Below are 26,171 nucleotides of genomic sequence, written 5' to 3' on the forward strand. Positions count from 1 at the left end.
CAAACAGATTTACTACACCATTGTCTTACATTCAATATTGTTTGCAAGAAATAAAAGCCACTGATTCACTGCATACTCTTTGCACCTAACGCAGACTTTTTTTTTCTTTTATTCTACTAAAATGCGTCTATCAGGTGGCAAATGATACACCTTCCCCACTACTAGAGGGATAATCAGAAAGGCAAAAAGGTGCTTTGAGGAAACATGGGCAACAAATAAATTAAGATAAGGTCGGTCCTATTGAATAGCTTTGTTTCCAAGTAATTTTGATGCAGTCTTCTATATGCTAGCTAAGCTATTGCATAGTACCACAGTTAATTATTGAACAAAAAGCGAGAGTTTTTTCATACCATCAAGACTCCTCTAAAGACATATAAAATATTAGATAAAGAAGGTAGTGACGGAGCCTAAAATAGTAAAAAGATGTTACATAATAGCCGTTATACAAACAAAAAATACTAGGCTTAAATCACACAAGATCATACTCGCTTTCCCGTGATCGGAAAGAAGAAGCGGGAGCATCCATTGCAATGAGTGCTTGACGCTTTGTGGGAGGCGTTACCGGGTCCTTGACATTCTTGCAGTTTCGGGCAATATGACCTGGATTACCACAGTTGTAGCAAACTTTAGCGGATGTACATGGTCCAAAATGGTGTCCCCGGCAAGCTGTACACTTCTTTTTCTTTCTAGAGGTGCCTGCATGGTCAGTGCTTGATGATGGATGTACTGCCTTACTTCCAAAAGCGAAGTTTTCAGCCTGCTCCTCTTGAATGCTTTCTTCTATCAGAATAGATTTTTCGACAACATCTGCTAGCCGTTGAAACTCTGCACCGAGTAGATATGTCCGGATGTCGGGTCTCAGTCCCCTTATAAACCTACGAATATCAGCTTGCTCCTTGTCATAATCTTCTAGAAGAAAACATAAAAGCCTGCGAAACTCCGAGCCATACTCCCTAACGGACTTACTCCCTTGTACTAGCTTAAAGAACTGCAGCTCAATGGAGTCCCTAGCCTCCGGTGGAAGATACCGTGTCCTGAATACATTTTCAAACTCTATCCATGTCTTGACGCTTCTCCCACCCTCAAATTGTTGCCACCAGGAAATAGCATCCCCAGCCAAGAAACGCACAGCAATATCCATCTTAAACTCTAGGGGACACTCACAGGTGTTGAAGTTCCTTTTCAAACGCTTAATCCAATCATAAGCATCCGAGGGATTTGCGCCTCCTGAGAAAAACGGAGTATTCATATTCCTCATATATATGGCTCAAGAATTTCTGAAAACATTTGAAAGTAACACCCGTTTCAGATATCTGACCAAATTAAAGAAGTCAGATTATATATTAACCTATTTGGAAACAAAAGAGTTACTGAGAGACAAATTTCAAATGCTTCAAACGAAATCGTATAAGTAAACACCGAAATCGATCTTACCAGTAGTGGAGGTTCATCGTGCTCATTTGGGTCCCAATCCATGCTTGTCTCCTTCCTAAATTAATATATAGAGGAGAATGTCAAATCTAATTAACCTAGTTCGCTATCTAATATACACAAATAATTATGAGAAATACACTCAAAGATATTCTAACAAATACTAGATACTTGAACACTTAAAACCTGAAAAATATTTAAATGATCAAAGATTAACAACAAATTAAATTAATGGTTTACAATGGCCTTTATTAATGTATTTTAATCGTATTTTTTTGCTTTCACTGCTTGGCCGTTTATAGTGGATCTTGCCCGCTCACCACTCACTCACTCACGGCCGAACCAAGCCTCGATCCTAATCAACTAACCAGAACAAACGAAACCTAGTGACTACCCGTTTTAAAACACAACAAAACTAAAAATCAAATCGTTTCAGAAATGTGTTGATCTAACTTAATATTGACCAAAAACAAGATTGAATATACTTGTTTCTAGTATAAAAGAATCAAGGAGAAGCAAATAGAATCAAACATTTAGGTAGTCAAAGAACACTTATTAGACTACTACTACTTTCACAGATCAGGAACTTACAGAGAGAGAGAGAGAGAGAGAGAGTTGGAATGTGATCTGGGGTTCCTTTGAGACGATAAAGGCGTGATGCATCCAATGAGAATGTTTTTGACTATCTAAAAGAGAGAGAGAGAGAGAGCAAAGAGAACGGTTATGGTAGTGACACGTGTGTGTTGTTAACACTTTCTTCTCTTGAGCAGTAAGTTAAGATCTTACGGTTACGGTTAATTTCTTCTATTGATACATGCAAACAATAGTTACGTGCCACATGGAATCACGTGAGATCTTATCATGTTTGTTCATGAATTTATCCATTAATCAAGGGCTCACGTTAAGCATATATTGTACACTAAAAAAAATTACAGTTAAGAATCTAAATCAACACGGTGGACTAGGATTTTATACAAAAGTTATCATAAATGTAAATGTAAACATATACTTTACCAGTTTTCAAAAAAAAAAATATATATTTTACTTTTTATTATATGATTGTGTATTCACTGGGTTTTTTATAATTATTATTCTAAACTAAAAGAGTTTATCAATCGTATATAAATAAATGATGAAAACATGAAAATATAGGTTACAAATATCTCGTAAAGGCTAACGACAGATGTCACAAAATAACAACAAATATTGCATTAATAATGACAAGTGTTACAACAAATATCTGATAATAATGACAAAGTGTCATGAAAAATGACTAATATTATGAAATCACGACAAAAATTCTTTTATCTTATAAACTACAAGTTACATGTCCACTAAAATTATGCCACATTAGATATTTTGAAATAAAATTAACAAAAAAAAATAGTTTCTTAAATTTGAAATCAGAAAAACTCGATCGTAAGATAAATAATTCTTTTAAAAACAAAAATACATAATAGTGATTATTAGCTTTTTGGATTTTTGGGTAAAATAAAAATATATAAAGCCACAAAGAAATCCATCAAACATAACTATTAAAATAAACCTAAATCCATCAAACATATTTGGAATAATAACCCTAAATCCATTATCATTTTATGTCGTTCACCCTTTCCTCTTTCTCTCCTCTGTTTCACGAGAAACAGAACTGACAAACACAACTGAAAAACAATCCTAATTTCACTCCCACTAAAAGATCCACGTTCATGATGGTTACCACAAATTCCATCTTCTATATAAATGTTTTGTAACATTCTCTAATCGCAGAAAATTTTTTCCTCAAAACCTCTTTTATAATCAAAAAATAATGTCCCAATCTTCCCTTCCAAAACCCCTTTCAACTGAACAAAGCTAAATTCCTTTCAAAACAACAGTTCTGACGGAGGTAAGTTCTTTATCTTTTGATCATATCCATTAATTTTTTCTTCTATCCATATTAATTCTGATTTCTATTATTTCAGTTGCAACATGCCTCTTGATTTTACTCATCTCTCTAATCTAAATTCTTTAAAAAGAGAATGGAAGATCAGAGTTCTAATAGCTAGGACATGGAATTTTTATCCAAAAGACAAACCTGGAGTTATTTTGGGTATTGAAGCAATTCTAGTGGATGCAAAGGTAAGTATGCGTAGTTATTTAAATTTTGTATTACATTATAGTCTTTTCAAATCACAATCGAATAACTTCAAAAAATTTGCAAAATATTTTTTGATCATGACAGGGGGATCGAATTCAAGCATCAGTGAAAAACAGTTTAGTTAGAAAATTCAAAAAAGAATTGGTGGAAGGAAGGTTTTGTGATATCATGAATTTTGAAGTTCGTGATAACCTTGGTGACTACAAGGGAACTGTACATCCTTACAAGATTAATTTCATGTTTACTACATGTGTGATCAGATCCCAAGTATATCTCGCTTCAGCTGTTATTCTTTCTCAGAGATTTCAACTCAATCCAATGTGGGTGACGTATTCTTCGGTATGTATCCTCCTGCTATTCTACATGTCACTTTACTCTTAAATAGATTAACAAATCCTTTATCGTTTTGAAGTGGAGCTCAATCTTTCACAGTAAAGTTTATTTAAAAGGAAAAATGTTGACAATATCTTCCTTTCTGTTTATTTAAGCATTCTGATTTCCATTTTTTTCCCAGATATTATTGGAGAAGTTGTTGGTATGAGTCAGATTACTGAGAAAGATTGTTCTGGACAGAAGTCAAAGATGTTGGATATTCAGCTAAAAGATCTAAGGTAAGTGAAGTTGCTGGAGAGTTTCACACTTCTTCATGTCTCTCTTTATAAACTGTACACCATATGGCGTTGTTCACTTTCCATAAATTTTTTGATTTCTCTTTCAGTGACACTATCATGGAGTGTACTTTATGGGGGAATCACGTTGAAGATGTATATACTTATGTTACCAAAAAAACTGCAGGTCCTATAATATTACTTGGGAGTCTTATGAGGATCAAAAAATTTAATGGTAACAAATTCAATCTTATTACTAATTTATAATATGAACTCTTCTCTATGCGACCTTTTAACAAAACATTATTTTATATATAGGTAAAGTATCTGTTCAAAATTCTAGATTCTCTACAAAGTTTTTTCTTGATGGAGACCTATCTGAGATTGCTGAATTTAAAAAGCAGTAAGTCATTTATTTGTTTAAAGTTTTCTAAGGAAATACTTTGTTAAAAGGAAAAATCTTCATATTATCTTCTTTTTTTTTCAACAAAACACTTCAGGCTGGGCAATAGGGACTCAAATGATGTTCATAGAGTTTCTCAACTCATGACACCTGATTTGAGCAACAAAGTTGAAGATTCTTTCCCATTAAGCAGCTGAGAATCTATTGATCAGATTACTAAAACTTCTCATGTATTTGTTTTCATATTCAAGTCTACTTTATAAAGTTGATATATACTTATTTGATTTTTAAAATTGTTAGAAAAATACTTGCGTTACTTTTGCAAGAATTTTGGAATTTCGAAAAGACATTGAATGGTATTATGTTGGATGCACACAATGTTTCAAGAGGGCCATGCCCTATTTTAATCCAGAAACAGAAGCACTTGACCTCAACAAGTATTCACCTTAACAATTTAATAAAGTATGACACTTGCATATCACAAAGATTAAAATATCAGCATTCTTTGTCTTCCTCTTAGGTACAAAGTACTTGTTAAAGTTGTTGATCATACAGCTGCAACCGCTACCTTCCTTTTGTTTGATAGAGAAGTTATGCAACTTATTCATAAGTCTGCGTATGAATTGCTTGAACAGCAACTTCAGGTGTGGTTTGCATTTTTTAAATACAACTCTATGTCATGGTCCGAACATGCTTTTTTTTTTGTTTTTTTACAGATATAACTATCACCTTATAACCAAACTTTTTTCTCTAATTTATTTTGTAGTTTAACCGTCAAGGTCAAATTCCTCAAGATCTCATTGAGTTACAAGGAAGGGACATTGTTTGGATTCTTAATGTCAAAGGTACTGAAAAAAAGAATCCACAATCAAGCTTCAAAGTTGTTAAACTGACTGAAAAACCACAAACTGTTTAGAAATTTCAAGATAATCTAATCTTCAAGGTACGTTGTTACAGAGGTAGTTATTGTATTTGTATTATTGTCTTAGTTGTGAATGGAAACATCCTTATTAACTCGGTTTACATGTACAAGGAGAAAACTCTATCTAAAGTATCTATCATTTCAAGCATGTCAAACGCTATTCAGGTTATATAGTTTTCATATTTCTACATACTAAATTATTACTATAGCTCTCTGATATATACATTAAAGTTTTCTCCAATATTTGCAGATGGAAAATATCTTTTCAGAAACAAAAGATATTGAATTGCCTCTGTCTTCTCCTCTTACTCCAAGCACAAAACGAGGACGTGATGATGTCGTTGATGCTGTTCAAGAATCATCAACAAAGCAAAAATCAACATCTAAGGTTGCATACAAAAGCAGAACATACTTAAAAGTCATATTTGTCATTTTAAAAATATGAATTAAGTTCCTTTACAATTGTTAGGTTGGAACACTTGGTAAAGCTCAGGAAACATCATGCAAAGCAAAAGCATCGACGTAGTTGGTTCCAAAGAGACGAGAAATTAATATGTTATGTCACTTTGATTGTTTTTCCATTAATGTAATTCATCCCTTTGTGCTTATTTTTCTTTAACTATGACTTATTTAGTACCTCTATGTTTGTAACTACTTATGTAAATTAAGTTTTTTTTTTCTAATATTAATGTTCTTCTATCTATTTCAAAAATATTTAGGACATTTCTTAGACAAAGTGAAATTAATATTATGTTGAAATCAATATAAAATCAATAACATTGTCATTTTTTAAAACAATTTCTTTTAACTTTCCTTAATGTATCCAATTAATAACTATGAACTTTCAAAGGTTATGCTCACAAGACCAGAAGTCGTTGTAAAATTTGATTTTATCGCCTAGAGTTAAACTATCTCAAACTTCAATTATAAAATATTAAATAAGTTTACGTCATTGCATTTAACTAACTCACATGATTGTTAATATTTCCTATAATGGAACTATTTCATAGGAAAACCAAATAACTTTTTTCATATAATTATTATAGAAAGAAAATGGTAATTATAATAACATATAATCCCTAAATTTACTCTAACACAACACCACGAGTTGCACGATCTTTGGATACTTAGAACCATCTCCAAATAGTTTTTTTTTCGGCAAACTTTTTTAACACAAGTATAAAAACAGTTATCAAGTTTCCCCTACATCCCTTCCTCCCTTTGGCTCTGTCTGTGCCTCTGTGTCTTTCATTCTCTTTGTTCCTTTCTTTTTTTCTTCATATGTTTCAAATTCTACTTTTGGTGTTTTTTTTTCATTCCACTGATATTTACTTAGATTTTTTTCGTAGACTAAGATGAAAACCTTAGTTGATAAGTCTATGGAGATCACATCCAATAAAAGGAAACGAGTTGTGGCCGCACCACCAACTAATAAGAGTTCAAGTGAGAGCAGCGTACAGATCATTAGTCAAAGAGCATTTGAAGCTGCCGTTTACAAACTATCGAAGAGTTTCGAAGTTGTTGCTTCTCCAACATGTGTCATTGCTTCACCACAAACATATTCTGATCAATTTGGTAGCAGCATAGAGGTTATAAGTCGTGAAGCATTTGAAGCCTCTGTTTCCAAACGCTCAAAAACAGAACAATCTCCTGATGGTTCTGTATGGATTCATTGTCACTCTCTTGGCGAAGGTGCTAATGGTTTTGTTTACTTATCCAAGCGAAACACCGATGTAGACACTGATGGTTTGCCGTTAAAGATGGCAATCAAATGCTCATCCATTACATTTTCATCAAGCCTTATTGATGAGGAACGAGTCCTCACAAGGCTTTCTTCTCCATATGTTATTTCATGCTATGGTAGCAAAATAACGATGACAAAAACTCGACCAAACGGAAGCGACTACAATTTGATTCTTGAATACTGTTCCGGAGGAAGTATTGCAGACTTTCTTAAATTTCGAGGAAAGGGGATGGTGGAAAACGATGTTCAGCTATTTTCTACAGATATCCTTGATACTAAGCTTTTTGTGTGTCTATCCTAGCAGGTCTCAATTAACCTTATGCAGTTGTAGTACAGAAGGTGTCAATCCAAATGAGGATATTTACTATCACTCAAGATGCAATCAAGCAGTCACAAGTTAAGCCAGATTCGAAATGAGTTTTTGTCTAACAACCTAGAGTGAACGAGATGCAAGAACAAAACAAGTTTACAAAACAAGAGCTAAAATGCAATAACTTAAGAGAGCAAAAACAAGCTAAACGAGCAGAGACAAATGAGCAAGCTATTGGAACAGAAATAAAGAACAAGCTTAAGGATGCAGAAACAATCAGATAAGATAGAAGTCCTAAGGATGGGAGTAATTGATGTCGGTAGAGTATCCTAGTCTACAGAGTGTTTAACATGCCACAAGCAAACTGTCCCTAAACAATGAACATCACAACCTAGCTAATCCAATCTTTTTACAGAAGCTACTCAAACTCAACCACTTCCAAACCTAGCTCTCGCTAGAGAAACATGATCAAGCATGGCATGAAAATCAAGTTCATTCACGTCAACAAACATCCTAGACAACTAATCTCTTAGGCTAGGAACGTAAGTCTCTAGCACTAGTTGGTCAGACATTTCATCGAACACCTTTTGAATGCGGAAATGTCTAAAACCCAGTTCCAATTGATCAGAGAGAAACTAGTATTTCTAACTCTAGTCCAGAAGGGAATCATACAATCAAAGCTTAAATACTCTACATCCTAAGATCCTCCACCTAATCTATCCCATCCTCAAGAACTACCACACTACTCAGATCCGAAAATCATAGTCAAAGATATAAACTCAGAAAACATTAATTCAAGCATCCTAAGATAGATAAAAATGAGATGAACAAGTTTTAAGAAGAAATCCAATCAAAATACTGAATAAATTCAAAGATATCGGGATACAAAGTGTCAAGCGTTTTTGGTGGCTAGGGTAAACCTTAGGGGAAAGAACAGAAACAAGATAAAAGATATATTCTCGAATGAAAACTTAACAAAACGTATTTATAGTAAAACATGGAAATCTCTAAAACATAAAACGACAATATAGAACGTCGGTTCAGGAATCCTTCTTGGATGCATCTTCGGGACAAAACCAGGACGTCATTTTAAGAGCATCGATCGAGTCGCATCGTCAGAGTGTTGATCGAGTCGCGACGTGAGAGTGTCGATCGAGTCGCGGCTTGAGAATGTCGTCTGGGAACTCCTGATCGAGTCGCGTCTTGAGGGTGCTCAGGAGCCATCCTGGGACGTCTTGGTCGAGTCGCGTCTAACATCCGATCGAGTGGGAGCTCCCCTTTGCGTGCGGGTCGAGTCGGACTTCTGAACGTATGTGCATTCACTAAAACGGAGATAACTCATGAACCACGACTCCGATTGGTTTGAAATAAACTGCATTGAAAAGATGACTCAATTCTATACAACTTTGATGAAGACGTCGAAAGCTGAATCCCAAAGTAAAATCTTCACTCGACTCGATCAAAGACGTGGAAGCTTGTGTCGCTGGGTAGTGTAGATCGAGTCGATTAACTGCTCTCCTGATCCTTGTTTGCATTTGATGGTTTGGACACCTCCTAAAACACCTGAAACAACTCCAAAATGCAAGATGCGTGAAAGACCAATGCAAAGACTACCTAGATATGCATGTTATGCAAAAGAGACTAAAAACAATACGAAGCAATGAGTTAAGAGAACAAAATGAATGACAAATGCATCATCAAAAGGTGTAAAATTTATACATATCAATCCTCAAAGGTATCAGCTATATACACTCAATGAAGATTATCCACTGTGATATTAAGCCAGGTAATATTTTACTTAAACCTCAAGTAACCCGTTCTATGCCTAATGGTTTTGAACCAAAGATTGCCGATTTTGGGTTAGCGTTAAGAAAAACTTCAGATGAGTATGGAGATGGTAGTGGTCATAAAAGAGGAACATTATTGTACATGTCTCCTGAAGTTTTAAGAGAAGGTCTTTTGGATTATGCTGCTGATATCTGGTCATTTGGATGCACTGTGTTAGAGAAGTTAACTGGGAAGAAGCCTTGGAGTGAATTCCGGGTATTAGACAGAAAGAAACTCAAAGATGTCATCGCCCATAGCTCTTTCAAGTCGTGCATACCTTCATGGTTATCTGATGATGCAAAGGATTTTCTAAACAAATGTTTGAAGATAGATCCCTTGCAAAGGTTTGACTCTACAGCTTTGTTGAAACACAAGTTTCTATCGTCATGCAATGTTGATGATAATGTTGTCAAAAAAGGCTTAAGGAACATTGAAGTTCACATAGACGGTGATCGGACCATATAGCTTCGAAAAAATCAATTGAAAATTCTCCAGATCTCGATTCCATATTGTACTTAGTTATTAAGTTTTTCTTCCTACGTTTGTTAATATGTGTGAATTCTGTAATGTTGTGACGTTTGATTTTTTCCTGCTTTAAGTAAAATTAAAACTAAACATATTTGGGCATTATTTTTGATATAGGAAAACAAATATCTACCTACTTAGTAAAAAAATCAAACAGCCGAAAAGTAAGGATCAATAGAAGCTTCAACTAATAATTTGAAGCTCACTTTTAACCAAAGCCACCTCCACTAACATGTTTTGTTTCACCTCCACTTACATACGTCAAATAAGTTTGAAGCTGCAAGTTATGATTAATAGAAGCTCCAAATATAATAAATTTAACCCAAGCCAACTCGAGTTGTTACAATAATACTCTGTTATTTATTTTCCACAGCAAAATTTTATTCTATTTCAGATCAAACCTCTATAAGCTCCACCTATATATTACAAACCTGTATAAGCTCCACTTAAACATTACAAATAAAAATATTATTGAAAGTTAATCCAGCAATGTCTTAGACTATATATCTCATGGAAGCTCAATTTGTGTTCAAACCAGGAACCTGTAAAACAAAATCTCAACAACCACATAGCAAATTCAATCTGGAGAATCAAATGTTCTGTGGCCTTAAAGAAATACTGTTACGATCCAATTCTTTCTGAAGGTCAAACTTCGATCCAGATTATAGAATATAAAGTCAAATCTTTTGAGCTTACCTGCAATCCTTTCAACAACACCTTCGAAGTACAATTATTAGATGAGATCATCATCATAGTCTCTAAAACAAAACCAAATAAATATCCTTTATACTACAGAAGCATCCTTACAGATAAGACATAAAAGTATATTATCGTTAGGAATATGATTATGCAGAATCCGTATAAAACTGATTTTAAATGATAAATGAACTTTATTTACCTGTAACCGTCCAAAGATATGGACCACGAACATGCCCTGTGTGTAACTATCTATCAAAAAAAATTAAACCAAAATATATCCATCTTTTCACACAACTACCTGTATCCCTCATTTTCTTATTCATTTCGATATTCTTTTTTCATAGTAAGAAAAGTAGAATTCTCTTTCAGTCCTTCATAATAGATTCCATATCTTCTTTTGTAGGAACATACAAATGTCTTTCTTTTCTATAGAATGATCCTACTCATTTATTTCTATCTAACTCATCCCACCATACTACAATAATGAATAGCCAGAATTATAACAAAAGGAAAGGGAAAGAGCTGTCAAACACCAGGAAGGAAAAGAAAGTATATTGTGATGGTAAATTTTTTATTCTCAAAAGATTTTTCATGATAATCTTCTTCAGTTTTTTAGAAAAAATGTATATCTTTTGCAGAGAATGATCCGATTCATCTATATGTAACTCATCCTGACGAAGCTCAGAAAATGAATAGCCAGAATCCTAACAAAAGGAAAGGGAAACATGTATTAAACGTAAACAGCAGACAGGCAAAGAAAATCTTCAGTGATGGTAAGTTACTTATTCTCATACTATTATTTAACCTAAATTGAAACATATATTATTTAACTCTTTCTATTCAATATGTTATCCTACAAAACAGAAAATGCAGTTTCAAGTGTTACCTCCTCTTTTGCATCGTCCAGAAATAGTCAATCACAACAGCCTCTAAGTGACATTACAAACCGTAAGTTAACTTAACTTTTCTACTAAACAACTCAACTGAATTATGAATTCGAATCGATTCAAGGCATAAAGTATGACTATCATCAAATATTCACACACTATCATCAAATATTCACACACAAGAAAGGAAAATCAGTCAGCCTATTCAGCATAAAGTATGACTAACCCTAAGTCCACTTCATTATTAATAATGCAGAGAGATACAGATGTAGCAGCTCAAATACTCAGCAAGTTGAAAGAACATCTCAAACAGATATTGGCCAAATATGTAAGCTTTATTTTTTATGCAATATTTACAACAACTTTACGTGAACAATAAATTTACTACTGTTCTATCTTTTCTCTTTTTTGACAGGTTATGAACACTATGGCGATGCAGTTTATTTGTGTCAGCATTGTAATGCTTTGATGTGGTACAATGAACGTATTAACAAAAGAAGAAACCAAATACCTCCACAGTTTTCAATGTGTTGTATGCACGGAAAAGTTGAACTCCCCCCCCCCTCCTATGTTACCTCCAATCCTCTTCAGACTGATATTTGGGATTGACAGTGTAAGCATAAACTTCAGAGAGAACATTAAGCCATATAATTCCATGTTCGCTTTAACTTCCATGGGTGGACAAATTGATGCTTCAGTTAACAACGGACGTGGACCATATATATTTCGACTCCATGGTCAGAACTTCCATCAAATAGGCAGCTTGCTACCTACTGAAGGCACTCCTCCTGCATTTGCACAATTGTATATATTTGATACTGAAAATGAAATAAGCAACAGAATAGCAGCTTTCAGGTAATAATGTTAACTAAATCTTAAAAGTGGATCTATATTATGAATATTATTCGACTTTTGAATTTTTCCGACAAATACTAATGTTTTGAATCAACTATCCAATTTCTATAATTGTGTAGTTCTAAACGAAGAACACCTACGAAAGAATCCAGAACACTAAGAGCTGATATTGTCGAAGCAATTAAATCTATGCTAGATGAGTGCAACCCATACAGTAAGATACTTCGAACTGCAAGGGATCGTTTCGGTGATTCATTAGAATCAACAGATGTTAAGATTGTATTGATTTCTGGGCGTGAAGTTCATGACAAGACATATACGCTCCCAACAAGTTCTGAAGTTGCTGCATTATTTGTTGGAGATTTTGACACTGAATTGGATTGTAGAGATATTGTTGTGGAAACAAAGACTAAGCAATTGGCAAGGATAAGTGAGCTTCACCCTGCATACCTTACTTTAGAGTATCCTATTTTATTTCCATATGGAGAAGACGGTTACCATATTGATCTGCATCTTAAGAAGACGACCACAACATCGAGAAACCCACGGTTTCGACTAAGCATGCGAGAGTTTTTTGCTTATAAAATCATTGAGCGTCATGGTCAGTTTAATCCTCTTCTGCATTCCGGGAAACTCTTTCAACAGTTTTTGGTTGATGGATTTACAATGATCGAAGCTGAAAGAATAGGATATCTTAGACTAAACCAAAAGTTATTGCGGGCAGATAAGTACAACAATGTTGCAGCTTCTGCAGCAAGTGGAAATCAGGATGCTGATAAGTGTGGGAAGCGAATTCTCTTACCATCAACTTTTGTGGGAGGTCCACGATATATGCAAGAAAAATACAGGGACGCAATGGCAGTTTGTCAAAACATTGGCTACCCGAGTTTGTTCATTACATTCACTTGCAATCCTAAATGGCCAGAGATTACAAGACACCTACAAGCAAGGGCCCTAAAAACGGGAAGACATGGCTGACGTGATCTCCCGAATATTCAAGATGAAGTTAGATAATCTCATCTTCGACATTCATAACAAAACCTTTTTGGTCCATCAATCGCAGGTTACCTACATATAATTCTTATGTTTTTAACTGATTATGTTCACATATTTATGTTTTTTCTCATCCATCTCCTTTTCTATTTTTCCAAACAGTGATATATACAATCGAATTTCAAAAAAGAGATCTCCCTCATGCTCATATTTTGTTATGGCTAAAGCGTGGGTCAAAACTGGCTACTACAAAGGATATCGATGAAGTCATATGTGCTGAAATCCCTGATGAAGCTACTAACCCTGTCCTTCATGGAATAGTTAAAGAACTAATGATTCATGGGCCATGGGTTAGTAAACCCACGTTCACCGTGCATGGAAAAAAGAAAATGCACCAAAAAAATCTGCAAAGAGACGTATATCAACAAGGATGGTTACCCAGTTTACATGAGAAGAGAAGATGGGAGAACTGTGGAAAAAATGGAATTCTCATAGATAATCGGTTTGTAATTCCCTATAACCCTTATCTGCTTATAAAGTATCATGCCCATATAAATGTAGAATGGTGCAACCAGACCAGAGCAATCAAATATTTATTCAAATATATAAACAAAGGTAAAGATAGGGTTACAGCAGCATCAGTTGAGTCAGTGACCACAACAGATGACGTGGAAGGTACCGTAAAGGTTATAGACGAAATAAAGGAATACTACGATTGCAGGTAATTTGTTTAACCTTACTATTTTTTTAGCTACGTCTTTTTTTAGTTAGCCTAACTCACTAACATAAGTCTTAATTATATGTTCTCTTTAAAAGGTATGTATCGCCTATTGAAGCAACATGGAGAATATGGGATTTTGACCTTCACCACAACAGCACAAATATGCAAAGATTGTGATTTCATTTAGAAGGGGAGCAAAATGTAACAATGGAGGATGATGATGATGTTGATGATGTTTTGAACCGTCCGAGGAATCATACATCACAACTTTTAGAGTGGATGAAAATGAACTAACACAACATGGAAGCACAACAACTGACGTACATTGAATTTCCTAAACACTTTGTTTGGAACCTAACCAAAAAAGTATGGACAAAGCGTAAACAAAATTCAGCTGTTGGTCGGATGCATTTTATCTCACCATCTGCTGGTGATGAGTTTTACATGAGAATCCTTCTTACGGTGATCAAAGGTGCAATCAGCTTTAAGGATTTATGTATTGTTGATGGTATTTTGTATCCAAGGTATCAAGATGCATGTGCAGCTCTTGGTCTCCTTGAAGATGACCAATTATATATTGATACAATTGCAGAAGCCAACCAATGGGGATCAGCTAAGTACATGCGTCAACTATTTGTGAGGCTCCTAACCTCAGATAGTTTCTCATCACCTAATCATGTTTGGTTAAAAACATGGCATTTGCATGCAGAAGACATTTTAGAAATGCAGAGAAAAGTTCAGGAAAATCCAGGTTAGTAAATTTTATCTTCACGTATAAACTTTAAAAAAAAAAAAAATTTGATCACTAACATTGATTTTGAAAACTCATAGGTCTGGAAATGAGCACAAATCAGTTAAAAAATCAAGCTTTGCTTGAAATTGAAAAGCTTTTACAGTCCAATGGAAGTAGCCTCAAAACTTATTCTTCACTTCCATTTCTTGTCAACACCAATATCCCATCTTCAGCAAACAGATTGATTACAGAAGAGTTGTGTTACGACAGAGACAAGGCTGCTTCAGACCATCAAAAGATGCTTCCAAGTCTAACAGATGAACAAAATAATGTTTATGATAGTATATTGGCTTCAGTCGAATCAAATTGTGGAGGTGTATATTTTGTTTATGGATTTGGAGGTACGGGAAAGACTTTTCTTTGGAAGACTTTGTCGTCATATATCCGATCGAAAGGAAAAATTGTGATCAATGTTGCTTCGAGTGGAATGGCAACTTTATTATTGGAAGGAGGAAGAACTGCTCATTCACGGTTCGCAATACCAATACAGCTACACGAAACTTCAACATGTCATATTGTTGTTGATAGTGATCTAGCTGGATTACTATTGGAATCTAAGTTGATTATCTAGGACGAGGCACCAATGTTGCATAAACATTGTTTTGAGTCTTTTGATCGAAGTATGAGAGATATAGCAAGAGCAACTAATGTTAGTAATGCTGATAATCCATTTGGTGGGAAAACAATAGTTTTTGGTGGTGATTTTCGACAAGTGGTACCAGCTATTGCTAAAGGGAGTAGAGGGCAAATTGTTCAAGCTTCTCTAACCTCTTCATCATTATGGCGATTTTGCTATGTTCTTCGTCTGACAAAAAACATGCGTTTTACTATTGATTCGGATCCTGCTGAGATTAAATCCATCAAAGAATTCTCAGAATGGATTCTAAAGTTAGGAGATGGAAAGCTTTCAGAACCAAATCACGGTGAAGCTGTGATCGATATTCCAGGTGACATGCTTCTTTTGGATAATCTTGACCCTATAGATTCAATCACGAATGCCATATATCCATCTTTGATTGAAAATCTGGAAGATGTGAATTTTTTCAAGGGTCGGGCTATCTTATGTCCTACCAATGAGGTTGTTCAGGAGATCAACAATCATATAATGGATATTCTACCAGGAGAAACCAAAGAATATTTTAGTTGTGACAGAATATGCCCAACGGATGCTTCTACTATCAGAGACGAGAATGTCTCCATTGAATTCCTAAACTCAATCAAATGTTCAGGATTGCCAAACCATGTGCTCAAGTTGAAGATAGGAGTTCCGATTATGCTCTTAAGAAACATTGACCAAAAAAATGGATTGTGTAATGGGACCAGATTGCAGATAACAAATCTGGGAGAACATGTCATTGAAGCAAGAGTTATCGGCCTAAACGACGACAGTGACAATGATGAAGAGAGAGTTTATATCCCCCGCATGGCACTTACACCTACAGATGTGAAGTTGCCTTTTCGATTTCGCCGTACTCAGTTTCCTATTTCTCCATGCTTTGGAATGACAATTAACAAGAGCCAAGGTCAGAGTTTATCTCATGTTGGGATTTATTTGCCAAGACCGTATTTACTCACGGCCAACTATATGTCGCCGTGTCAAGAGTCAAAAGTAGAAGGGGTCTGAAGATCCTAATTGTTGATGAGGATGGGAACAGAGATACAAAAACAACAAATGTTGTTTTTAAGGAGATTTTTCAACAAATCAGATAACGATTATAGGTAATACATATTTTTCTACTTATTTATATTACTGTTTTTAATATAACACTAATTATTGGACCTACAAACTTACATTGCTTTACATTTATCTAACTGTAAGTTTCATATTTTTCATGTTTGAGGAGAGTGGCAGTCGATTCTTGGAAATCAACATCAAGTGTGTTTATGGCTTATCCTTTATCTTATTGTATTTTAGCTTTTGCAATGTTAAAACAACTCAAATTTGAAATTCCAGTTTCATGAAAAGTAGGATCAAACTGAATGTAGTACTCTTTGGTGTCAAATGTATATATTTTTCGAAATTTTATTTAATATTAATGATGTAATGGTCGTGTTTTATTCACATCAAAGAAGGTGTTTAATTATCAAAAATTAATACTTGCCTAAAACTCTATGTTATGGCCAGCGTATTAAACACCTTGCTAATTCAATTGTGGGATTTTTGAGATAAAAATTTAATTTTGAAACCAAAAACAAAAAAAAATCCTATAACCAAAATCCCGTAATATTCTGAGACTAACACCACTACGTACAAGCAAAGATCATGGGAAGATTTATTCTCCTATATAACTCCAGGTTAGTTGTACTTACAGTATTCTTAAATCTTCTCATCGTTCTTCACTTATTTTCCTTCTTTCACTTCTCTGGGAACGATATTCACCGCTTGATAACATCTGTTCAAGTTATTGAATCAATTAGTTTCTCCTTTTTTATTATATTATGTTATCTTTGCTTAACAGAGTTTATTAATTATAATCTTTTTTTTCAGTTCCAAGATGTCTCTCTATTACTCTCATGGTTCTCAACTTTTGGAGTGGATGAACATGAACGCAAACAACACAGAAGCAAGACAGCTGACTTACATTGAGTTTCCTAAACACTTTGTTTGGAACAGAATTACTAAAAAATGGACCAGGCGTAAAAGAATTTCAGGTATTACTCAGATGCAATTTAGTTCATCAGCTATTGGTGAGCAGTTTTACTTGAGAATCCTTTTAACACATAGAAGAGGTGCAACGAGTTTTGAAGATTTACGTACTGTTGATGGCATTTTGTATCCTACGTTTAGAGATGCATGTTCTGCTCTAGGTGTCCTTCAATAAGTAGAATAATAAATCAATGCAATCCTATTTTCTATTTCAAGAACACAGTTGCTATGTTTTATTTGTTTCTGTTTAATGTTTCACATTTCCTATGACTCTTACTGTTTATATTTGTTTCTGTTTATATGACTCTTACTCTAAATTATTTGCTACTTTTATAAAAGTTAAAGAAAGCAACGATAAGTACCTTAGAGGTGGAACGAAGTTGCAATAATGTCAATGGCATGTCTACACCAATATCAACTGCATCCACATAAATGTTAGTTTCAATCCCAATAGCCAGTAATCTTTTATAAAAAGAGATATAAGAAGGAGAAAAACAAATTGAACCATTTTGTCATACTTTTGATTCCCAATTTTTCAAAAATTCACAAAACTAAAAACACGAAATAGATAGACTTAGCAATAAAACAAATTGAGTGGAAGATTTTGATCCCAAACAGAAGGTAAGTAAAGAAACTGAAGAAAATCTCAGCTGTAATCAGAGAATGAATAGGTGAATAAAAACTGAATAAAAATTTTCAAATCGGTTGTCATCTAATAGACCAATTCGAGTATACAATAGAATTGAGATTACGGAGAAGTCTCATAGATTAGAATAATTGATAACTGTACAAATTGAAGGAAACAGAGAAGAGTTGAATATGGAAGAAGATATACCCATCACGTCGAGGAGAGTCGCATATACAATAGGAGTCTGATATTCCTCAACTCAATTACTCCGTTGTCAAATTTGATGTTTTGAGGCTCATTGGGTATTGTTTGCAAAGATTTGTCGGTTATATGTGTAGCTCATGTATTCCATATACACAAAAGAGGTATGGCGAAAGAACGGTGGTGAAAGAGAGAGGATGGTCTGGGAGGCGGTGGCTCACATCGTAATTTAGGGGCTAAAGAGTTGTGCCGCAAAGGATAAGAGGTTTCTACAATAACTCCTTATTTCCTTTTTATTTTTGTAAACCATCTCTTTTCCTTTTATTTAATTTAACAGTCTAACCAAACGAGAATTCCAAAAAAAAACAAACCGGAATAATTATTTCCTCTTCTTCAAATAATTATCGTAGTATTTTCATTAGTTGTTACTATTTAAACAATCACACAAATATTCTCATTATTTTATGGAGTCTCTTATTTTTTCTGTTTTATCTAATACAAAATGCCTTAGTTCTCATTTTAACATATTATAATGGGTATCTTCAATTTTTTTTAAAAACTTTTAGTTTAGTTTTACATGATTATAAAAGTTATATTTTTATATTTTTTAAACATATAACTACATTTACTTTCAGGAGTAACATAAAAAAATATAAAAATTCAACCAAATTATATTGTAAAGTACTTACCAATATTACTTTTAACAAATTAATGTTACTTTTCCTATTAACATCTAAATTGATATTATACTACCATATTATATTGTTAAAATTACTTAAAATCAATTGATAATATACAACTAAATTTTATTTAAAGGATTACTAAAACTTCTATTATATTAAATTTCACAAATAATAATTCCGTGCATACAAAAACTAGTATTGTATAAACATGAGCATACATGATGGTATATCACGATTACATAATGTGTTTGGCTCTTATGCTTCCACTTGTATTACATGTCTTCGTTGCGTTGATGGACGATTGAGATTATTCCGAAAGAAACCTTTAACGTGGAGTTTTGTCCTCTCTGCTCTCTGCACCTATAAATACAAGCCTTTAGTCTATCATAAAGGATTTTCGAAAAGACTAACACTAACAAAAACATCTCTTCTTTCAGTGTTCATATTTGCAGTTTGTGTGGGAAGGTTTAACCAAAAAGCTTTTAAGGGACAAGCACACAAACCATTTCAACGATGTTTTTGCTCTTCTTGCTGGTAATGCTCTCGACAAAACGCACATATTTATTCTGGGATATGCTCTTCAAACCACCATCTATTCACTTTGGAGAAAAAGAAATGGGAGACGACACGGTGAACCCCTCTCGACGGCGGAACAACTGATCAAGCTCATAGACAAGATTATATGCAACCGACTCAGTACGATTAACGGAGGCAAGGACACTATCATTCAAGTCTGGTTTGCAACCAAATTCTATTGAATGAGATTTTAAAACCTGTTCTAAAGTTTTTTCAACACAATCTTTGTAAAAGGTTTATTTTTTTTTTGAATATAATTTAACATTAATTAAAAAAAAAAAAACAAAAAGATTGTAGGCGAAAAGAGAGAAATTGATATTCCGACCTTAAAAGTTAAGCTTTCATCATTCATCTAAAAAACCGTTCATGAAGACTTCACCGCTGAAATGAACGGAGGTATTTTGCAAATTCTTCTGATGTGTTTATTATGTGATCAATTGAAATATTTGACGACTTTTGATACTCTGTTATTTGACTGTGATTAATGTAGAATTAAGATTCTAGTGATTGCATAAAATTTAAAATAGTTAGAGAGCTTGGCACAAAAGAGTTTGGTTCGCTCCCTCGACACCAAAACAATCCTTTTGTACTTGGCTTGCCATGCATAGCCATCCATCTACAGGCGACCGTATGTTGGCTTGGAATAATGGCTCAAATGTGTCTGAAGATTGGTCAGCCATTGCTAAGAGTCTTCTCACCACTGATCGGTAACAATGTATCTGATTTTGGATGGGTTAAAAAGTATTTGTTATGAAGAAGTAAAGGGAACATAAAGAGAACGTCCGGGGAGACTAAAGAAGGGACGCTACTTAATCACCCCCCTTTCCTAAAATGAAAAACCAAAAACATACAAAAAAACAAAAACAAAAAACGACTTTTTTTCTTTCATACTCAAAACTTGTCTCTAATGGTTTTAACAAATCAATGATAAAAAAAAGACATCTAGAGTTCATCATGAGACTCATCTTCCTCCTCAGTCGTTGATTCTCCTCCTGCACCTGGTGCTCCGCCTGATCTCTGGTATACTGCCGTGATGATTGGGTTACACACTGCTTCTACCTCCTTGAGCTTCTCATCGTACTCTTCTTTCTCTGAGTTTTGGTTCTCGTCGAGCCATTCCAAGGCCTCTTTGGTTGCTGCTTCGATCTTCTCCTTCTCATCCCCTTCCAATTTGTCTGCAAGCTTGTCCTTGTCGTTCACTTGGTTTTTCATGTTGTACACGTACGTCTCCAACGCATTCCTGGCGTCGATCCTCTCCTTCACCTTCTTGTCTTCCTCTGCAAACTCCTCTGCCTCCTTCACCATCCGGTCAATCTCTTCTTGGCTCAGACGACCCTTCTCGTTTGTGATTGTAATCTTCTCTGATTTACCACTCGCCTTGTCCTCTGCTTTCACGTTCAGGATACCATTGGCGTCCACTTCGAATGTGACCTCGATTTGAGGGGTTCCTCTGTCAAAAAGAAGAATGATGATTATTTTGAAGTTCAAATGAGACTGATCTTACAGTTACATAAGGTTAAAAGAAGAGAGAGCAAACCTTGGGGCCGGTGGGATTCCGTTGAGGTCGAATTTCCCGAGCAGCCTGCAGTCCTTGGTGAGACTTCTTTCACCTTCAAAGACCTGAATTGAGACAGTTGTCTGCTGGTCTTGGTACGTTGTGAAAACTTGAGATTTCTTGGTTGGAATAACCGTGTTTCTCGGGATCAGCTTTGTCATCACTCCTCCTACAGTCTCAATACCCAAAGTGAGTGGTGCCACATCAAGAAGAAGAATATCTTTGGTCTCATCACCGCCTTCTCCACTCAAAATACCACCCTGAACAGCAGCACCATAAGCAACAGCCTCATCTGGGTTCACACCCTTGTTTGGCTCTTTACCTTCAAAGAAGTCCTTCAATAATTGCTGAACCTTTGGGATCCTGGTGCTTCCACCGACAAGGACGATCTCATCGATCTGGCTCTTCTGTAGACCAGCATCATCCATGGCCTTCTTCACTGGTCCCATGGTCTTCCTGAACAAGTCATTGTTCAGCTCCTCGAAACGAGCTCTGGTGAGTGGCTCAGAGAAATCAACACCATCAAAGAGTGACTCAATCTCTACACGGACTTGGTGCTGGCTACTAAGAGCTCTCTTTGCCCTCTCACATTCCCTTCGGAGCTTACCAAGAGCCTTGTTGTCCTTGCTGATGTCCTTCTGGTGCTTCTTCTTGATCAACTTGATGAAGTACTCCATGATCCTGTGGTCAAAGTCCTCACCTGCGCAGATCGTAACAACAAAAGGTCAGCACCAACATCACACTCAAGCAATCCCTCAATGTCTGACACTCTGTCTATACTTTGACACAAGTCATTGATTATGTTTTGTTTAGAATATTTGGGCGATTCCAATTGCACAACACTCCTCCGTTATCAAACAAAATGTAATTAAAAACGAATCATTCGTGGTCACAAGTATATTACCTCCCAAGTGAGTGTCACCATTCGTGGAGAGAACCTCGAACACTCCATTATCAATGGTCAATACACTGACATCAAAGGTACCACCACCAAGATCAAAGACAAGGATGTTCTTCTCACCACCCTTTTTATCCAGACCATAGGCAATAGCAGCAGCAGTAGGCTCATTGATGATTCTAGCAACATTGAGCCCAGCAATAACACCAGCATCCTTGGTAGCTTGCCTTTGGGCATCGTTGAAGTAAGCTGCGCATATTTCAACACCAAATGAACAATCAATCACCAATCCAGATAAGTATATGTCTCCAGTACATATAATGAAGCCGAATTAACAACAAACTAACCTGGAACGGTAACAACAGCGTCCTTGATTTTCTTTCCAAGGTATGCTTCGGCTGTCTCCTTCATCTTAGTCAGAATCATAGCACTGATCTCCTCAGGACTGAAAACCTTAGTCTCACCATCCTTGATCTTGACTTGAATGTAAGGCTTACCGTCCTTGTTCACAATCTGGTAAGGTACAAGTTTCCTGTCCTTTTGGACCTCCTTGTCCTCAAATCTGCCATAAATAAAAAAAAAAAAAAAAAAAATCAATATCTCATGCAAGTGAAACATACATAAACCACGCAAGAGAAAGAGGTCTCATGTATTTACTTTCGGCCGATCAATCTCTTGACGTCGAAGATAGTCCTCTCAGGATTAACAGCCGCCTGATTCTTAGCAGCCTCACCAATGAGCCTCTCAGAGTCAGTGAAACCAACCCAGGAAGGTGTAATACGGTTTCCTTGGTCGTTAGCAATAATTTCAACGTGACCATTTTTGTAAACACCAACACATGAGTAAGTGGTACCAAGATCAATCCCTATAACTGATCCCAACTTGGTGGCCTCTTCTTTTGCAGTGGAAAACGCAAATAAACATCCTGAAACGTAAAAAAAATAAAAAACACTCCAACCGCTCAATACACCAACAAAATCAAAACAGTAATCTCTCCCAATTCCAATTTCACAAAGATTAACTACTAACAAACCACAAACTAATCTCATCATCCACGAAACGAATCTCTAAGGAAACATCTTAAACTATCTCTGTAAACGAGATCTAACCTTAAAGATCGCAATTCAACATTATAAAACAAGCACAATCAAATCCAGTAATACGATCACGGAACAATGCAGAGGAGATTTTACGAATTACATAGACTAAAGAGATCTAAATCGAAGAAGAAGAAGACAATTATAAGATCAGAAATCACTCACCGAAGAAGATGATCGCCAGCACACCAGTGCCGTTTGCTCCGAACGAGCGAGCCATATCGAAAACTTTAGCGCTTGATCTCTCTCTCTCCCTCTCCTTGTTTCGATCGTATAAACTGAGTTTTGAACAGAGCTTTTCCTTTTTCTCTGATTTAAGCTTTGTATAGAAGAAGTTGGGAATGCCTTTAAATAGGGTCCAGTAGTGGCCGAAGTAGTCGCTTATTATGGCAAGACGAAGAAATTATAACTCATGTCATCGGAGATTACGTGGACCAATCATCTTGCGACGATCTATAATGTCAGCCAATCAGATTTGGTCTTGTGTTGGAGTAATCGTGGCCGTTGGTTACTTCGTTTCTTCTTCTTTATTCTAGACAATGGGCTTGAGGGCTTCTTCCTTTTTTATTTTAATGGGCCCAGCCAGCCTCTTCTATTTAATTATTTACTAACAACAAAATTCACTAATTCACAATTGAGAGATAATTAATTGCATTATGTATTGAACTTTTTTTTTCCACTCATTATATTAATTTATCATACTTTTTTTATTTTTGGATGTAGGTTACCATCAAAAAAAATTGAGAGCTGCTTGTATACCAAAATAAGAAAAAGAAAAAATTCAAAAACAACAAACATGAGACCTATAAAGGCTACACAAGAAGGAAAAACAAAAATTATTGGTAAAATTTGTAGATAATAAAAACGAATATCATTAAGATACAAAAGGATAAATTATTGGTTGGATTTTTAGATAATAAAAAAAAAATGATTTCATTACAAGAACTGATCTGACTCTGAGTCTAAAAAGTCAAACCTATTAGAAAAATGTGAAGAAAGTAAAGTGACATGATTTTTAGTGTGTTTGTTTCTATGGAATTGCAACCCCAATTCAAATAACATTTGCTACCCAAGCATCTAAGAAACTGAACCAACGATGACAAGTGATGTTATTTTGGTAAAAATTTTATGAACTGAACAAAAATTAGAATAATATGAGCATGTTACTCTCTTATGTCAGATGTACAAGTTTTTAGTGGGTTCTCGAGTGGCCGGCCATTCTTTTATTTTGGTCATATATATGTTCTTATACTTTATTCTTAAGCTAACAAAGAAATAAGACTCAAAGAAGCAACATCATTGTATATATTAACAAAAAAAACAGTGACATACATAAACAAGAAACAAAAATCAAAAGAACATACAAAAGAGAGAGACTAAAGACATCTTTTAATGATCCCATACAAGACCTAACCATAGAACCGTTTTTCATTTAGCTTTTCGATATACAAAGCTTCATCTCTAACACTTGACCACGCAATAAACTGTTAGAAACAAACATGCAATCTTTATCTTGAGGGGTTTGAAAACTAACTTTTTGAATCCTCTTCATCTCCGGCGTTTCGTAGTGACTATAGATGCGTCCTTGAAAAGAGTAGGAGATTCGATATGAGAACTTCTCCACTTCTGGAGCCAATGGTGCAATACAATTTACAGCCACATAAACACCTTTTGGCTCTCTAAAACATTGCAGCACAAAGAAAACTTTCTTTTCAATCGTCATAAGAACGAAAATCTTATCGTTTATGGGCATCCGCACATGTCTCGGAGCACCAAAACTGAAGAAACAACCGGGTTTTAACGGGTGGGATATCATATAGTGACCAAATAGGCCATCACTGTATGAGCCAGTGTAATTGCATTCGCTGATTTCAGGGCAAGAACATAGAGAGAATCTGCAATACTTCTTCTCATGGTTTGATACTCTCCTCCCATAAGGAACATGCTTGGTGCAACCTAACTTTGCGTTTGGGCATGAGACAGTGACTGTCACTGATCTAAGAACACTCTCCATTGCTCTGCAGCGTTTGTTACCAATGGGTAAAGCACATAAAGGACATTTATTTTTGAGTCTGGGCCAGCAAATATGGCAAGCTACATGTCCCATATCACACTGAAATTCAAAAACCAAGGAGTTGCAATCAAATTGATCATATCAAACCCTATTTAACTAAAAGAAATAATTTTTTCAACTCTCTACATAACAAAACCAAATCAAAAATGTTATCAACCATTGATCGGAACATGACCAAACACATACGAAATCTTACAAAAAAAAACTTAATTACCATCTGTCAATTACAAAAATAAGAAAAATATACTTTAAGTCAACTTATTAAATTGATGTTTTCTTTCAGCTATATATTTATATCAATTTGTCATCAATCTATAAGTAACAAAAAAAAAATGAAGGCAAAACAATTGTATAAAACTAAAGATCAGATAAACAAAACCCAAAGTAAAAACTTATAAAAGCAGGATCTCAACTTAACAACTAGGGCTACAAGAATGACCACAAAAATAGTTAACTATGTGGATACATAATGCAATGTTCAAAAAGCGTAACCTGATAGACGGGAATAGCGAGTGGCTCGTAGCAAACGGGACAGTCAAGAACATCACGATCTAGCAACACATCTGCTTGTCGTTGCCTCTTTTGCGACTGAATGTTTCTCAAACCATTTCTATCTTCTGAGGAACACGTCATGTCGATTAAAAGTTAAAACGATTGGTTATGCCCTAAAAAGATGGGATGTTTAGGTTTAAAAAGAAGAGAAGGTTATGCCCTAAAGATCTTTTTTGCCTGGTTGTTGTTTACTCTTCCGTTTGAGATGCTTCAGGTTAGTTTTGGTTCTTCCAAGATTCTCATACCTCTTTGACTCTCCGTCTTCTCTTTCGGACTTGACTTTCGGACTTCACGAGTAGATTATTAGTTTTCATGGGCCATGTATCGTGGACTGCTTATTGTGTAGTTGGGCTGCTTAGCCAATTAAGCCTTTTAGGCTGTTGGAACGGTGATGACATCTAGTGA

The 26,171-nt window shown here is 35.2% G+C and overlaps 5 protein-coding genes, 2 long non-coding RNA genes and 1 pseudogene across 11 annotated transcripts; 4 read left to right on the plus strand and 4 right to left on the minus strand.

The window, feature by feature from the left end:
• Positions 1-321: 321 nt before the first annotated feature.
• LOC147937436 (uncharacterized) lies at positions 322-2,167 on the minus strand. Of its 2 annotated transcripts, none has more exons than XM_087469708.1 (3): positions 2,023-2,167; positions 1,435-1,489; positions 322-1,227 (listed from the first exon to the last, which is right to left on the minus strand). In XM_087469708.1, exon 3 carries the CDS (start codon positions 1,139-1,141, stop codon positions 470-472), a length of 672 nt encoding a protein of 223 aa, XP_087325834.1. In that variant the 5' UTR covers positions 1,142-1,227; positions 1,435-1,489; positions 2,023-2,167; the 3' UTR covers positions 322-469. The 2 variants fall into 2 exon arrangements, with proteins under 2 accessions (XP_087325834.1, XP_087325833.1); XM_087469707.1 differs by having other exon boundaries at positions 322-1,277; positions 2,023-2,140.
• Positions 2,168-2,961: 794 nt separating this feature from the next.
• On the plus strand, positions 2,962-4,952 carry LOC104719867 (replication protein A 70 kDa DNA-binding subunit C-like; annotated as a pseudogene). The gene is made up of 7 exons (XR_015568818.1): positions 2,962-3,316; positions 3,393-3,549; positions 3,653-3,907; positions 4,083-4,179; positions 4,287-4,411; positions 4,495-4,579; positions 4,677-4,952. The product of XR_015568818.1 is annotated as a replication protein A 70 kDa DNA-binding subunit C-like (transcript).
• A 575-nt stretch (positions 4,953-5,527) lies between these two features.
• Positions 5,528-6,204, plus strand: LOC147937437 (uncharacterized). The gene is made up of 3 exons (XR_015568819.1): positions 5,528-5,666; positions 5,752-5,889; positions 5,971-6,204. It is a non-coding gene; the product is annotated as an uncharacterized LOC147937437 (long non-coding RNA).
• A 3,106-nt stretch (positions 6,205-9,310) lies between these two features.
• LOC147937438 (mitogen-activated protein kinase kinase kinase 20-like) lies at positions 9,311-9,847 on the plus strand. Its single transcript, XM_087468807.1, has one exon. It carries the CDS (start codon positions 9,311-9,313, stop codon positions 9,845-9,847), a length of 537 nt encoding a protein of 178 aa, XP_087324933.1.
• A 419-nt stretch (positions 9,848-10,266) lies between these two features.
• Positions 10,267-18,640, minus strand: LOC104719870 (uncharacterized). 3 transcript variants are annotated; one of them, XR_015568822.1, is made up of 6 exons: positions 18,338-18,632; positions 17,865-17,920; positions 17,166-17,248; positions 12,005-12,281; positions 11,493-11,535; positions 10,267-11,310 (listed from the first exon to the last, which is right to left on the minus strand). It is a non-coding gene; the product is annotated as an uncharacterized LOC104719870 (long non-coding RNA). The 3 variants fall into 3 exon arrangements; XR_015568821.1 differs by lacking the exon at positions 11,493-11,535 and having other exon boundaries at positions 18,338-18,640; XR_015568820.1 differs by lacking the exons at positions 10,267-11,310; positions 11,493-11,535 and having other exon boundaries at positions 11,810-12,281; positions 18,338-18,634.
• On the plus strand, positions 12,468-16,924 carry LOC147937439 (uncharacterized). The gene is made up of 5 exons (XM_087469709.1): positions 12,468-13,411; positions 13,504-14,062; positions 14,158-14,813; positions 14,894-16,574; positions 16,700-16,924. The coding sequence occupies exon 4, from the start codon at positions 15,439-15,441 to the stop codon at positions 16,477-16,479; it is 1,041 nt and encodes a 346-aa protein (XP_087325835.1). The 5' UTR covers positions 12,468-13,411; positions 13,504-14,062; positions 14,158-14,813; positions 14,894-15,438; the 3' UTR covers positions 16,480-16,574; positions 16,700-16,924.
• A 1,673-nt stretch (positions 18,641-20,313) lies between the features above and the next one.
• On the minus strand, positions 20,314-23,567 carry LOC104719872 (heat shock 70 kDa protein BIP2). The gene is made up of 6 exons (XM_010437859.3): positions 23,306-23,567; positions 22,701-22,968; positions 22,391-22,605; positions 22,050-22,292; positions 21,128-21,845; positions 20,314-21,040 (listed from the first exon to the last, which is right to left on the minus strand). Exons 1-6 carry the CDS (start codon positions 23,358-23,360, stop codon positions 20,533-20,535), a joined length of 2,007 nt encoding a protein of 668 aa, XP_010436161.1. The 5' UTR covers positions 23,361-23,567; the 3' UTR covers positions 20,314-20,532.
• An 855-nt stretch (positions 23,568-24,422) lies between these two features.
• LOC104719874 (E3 ubiquitin-protein ligase SINA-like 7) lies at positions 24,423-26,164 on the minus strand. The gene is made up of 2 exons (XM_010437863.2): positions 25,707-26,164; positions 24,423-25,253 (listed from the first exon to the last, which is right to left on the minus strand). The coding sequence occupies exons 1-2, from the start codon at positions 25,845-25,847 to the stop codon at positions 24,573-24,575; spliced, it is 822 nt and encodes a 273-aa protein (XP_010436165.2). The 5' UTR covers positions 25,848-26,164; the 3' UTR covers positions 24,423-24,572.
• Between the last annotated feature and the right edge of the window lie 7 nt (positions 26,165-26,171).

The sequence above is a fragment of the Camelina sativa genome, chromosome 10 (genome assembly GCF_030686135.1).
Source record: "Camelina sativa cultivar CO46 ecotype springtype chromosome 10, ASM3068613v1".
Taxonomy (NCBI): Eukaryota; Viridiplantae; Streptophyta; class Magnoliopsida; order Brassicales; family Brassicaceae; genus Camelina; species Camelina sativa.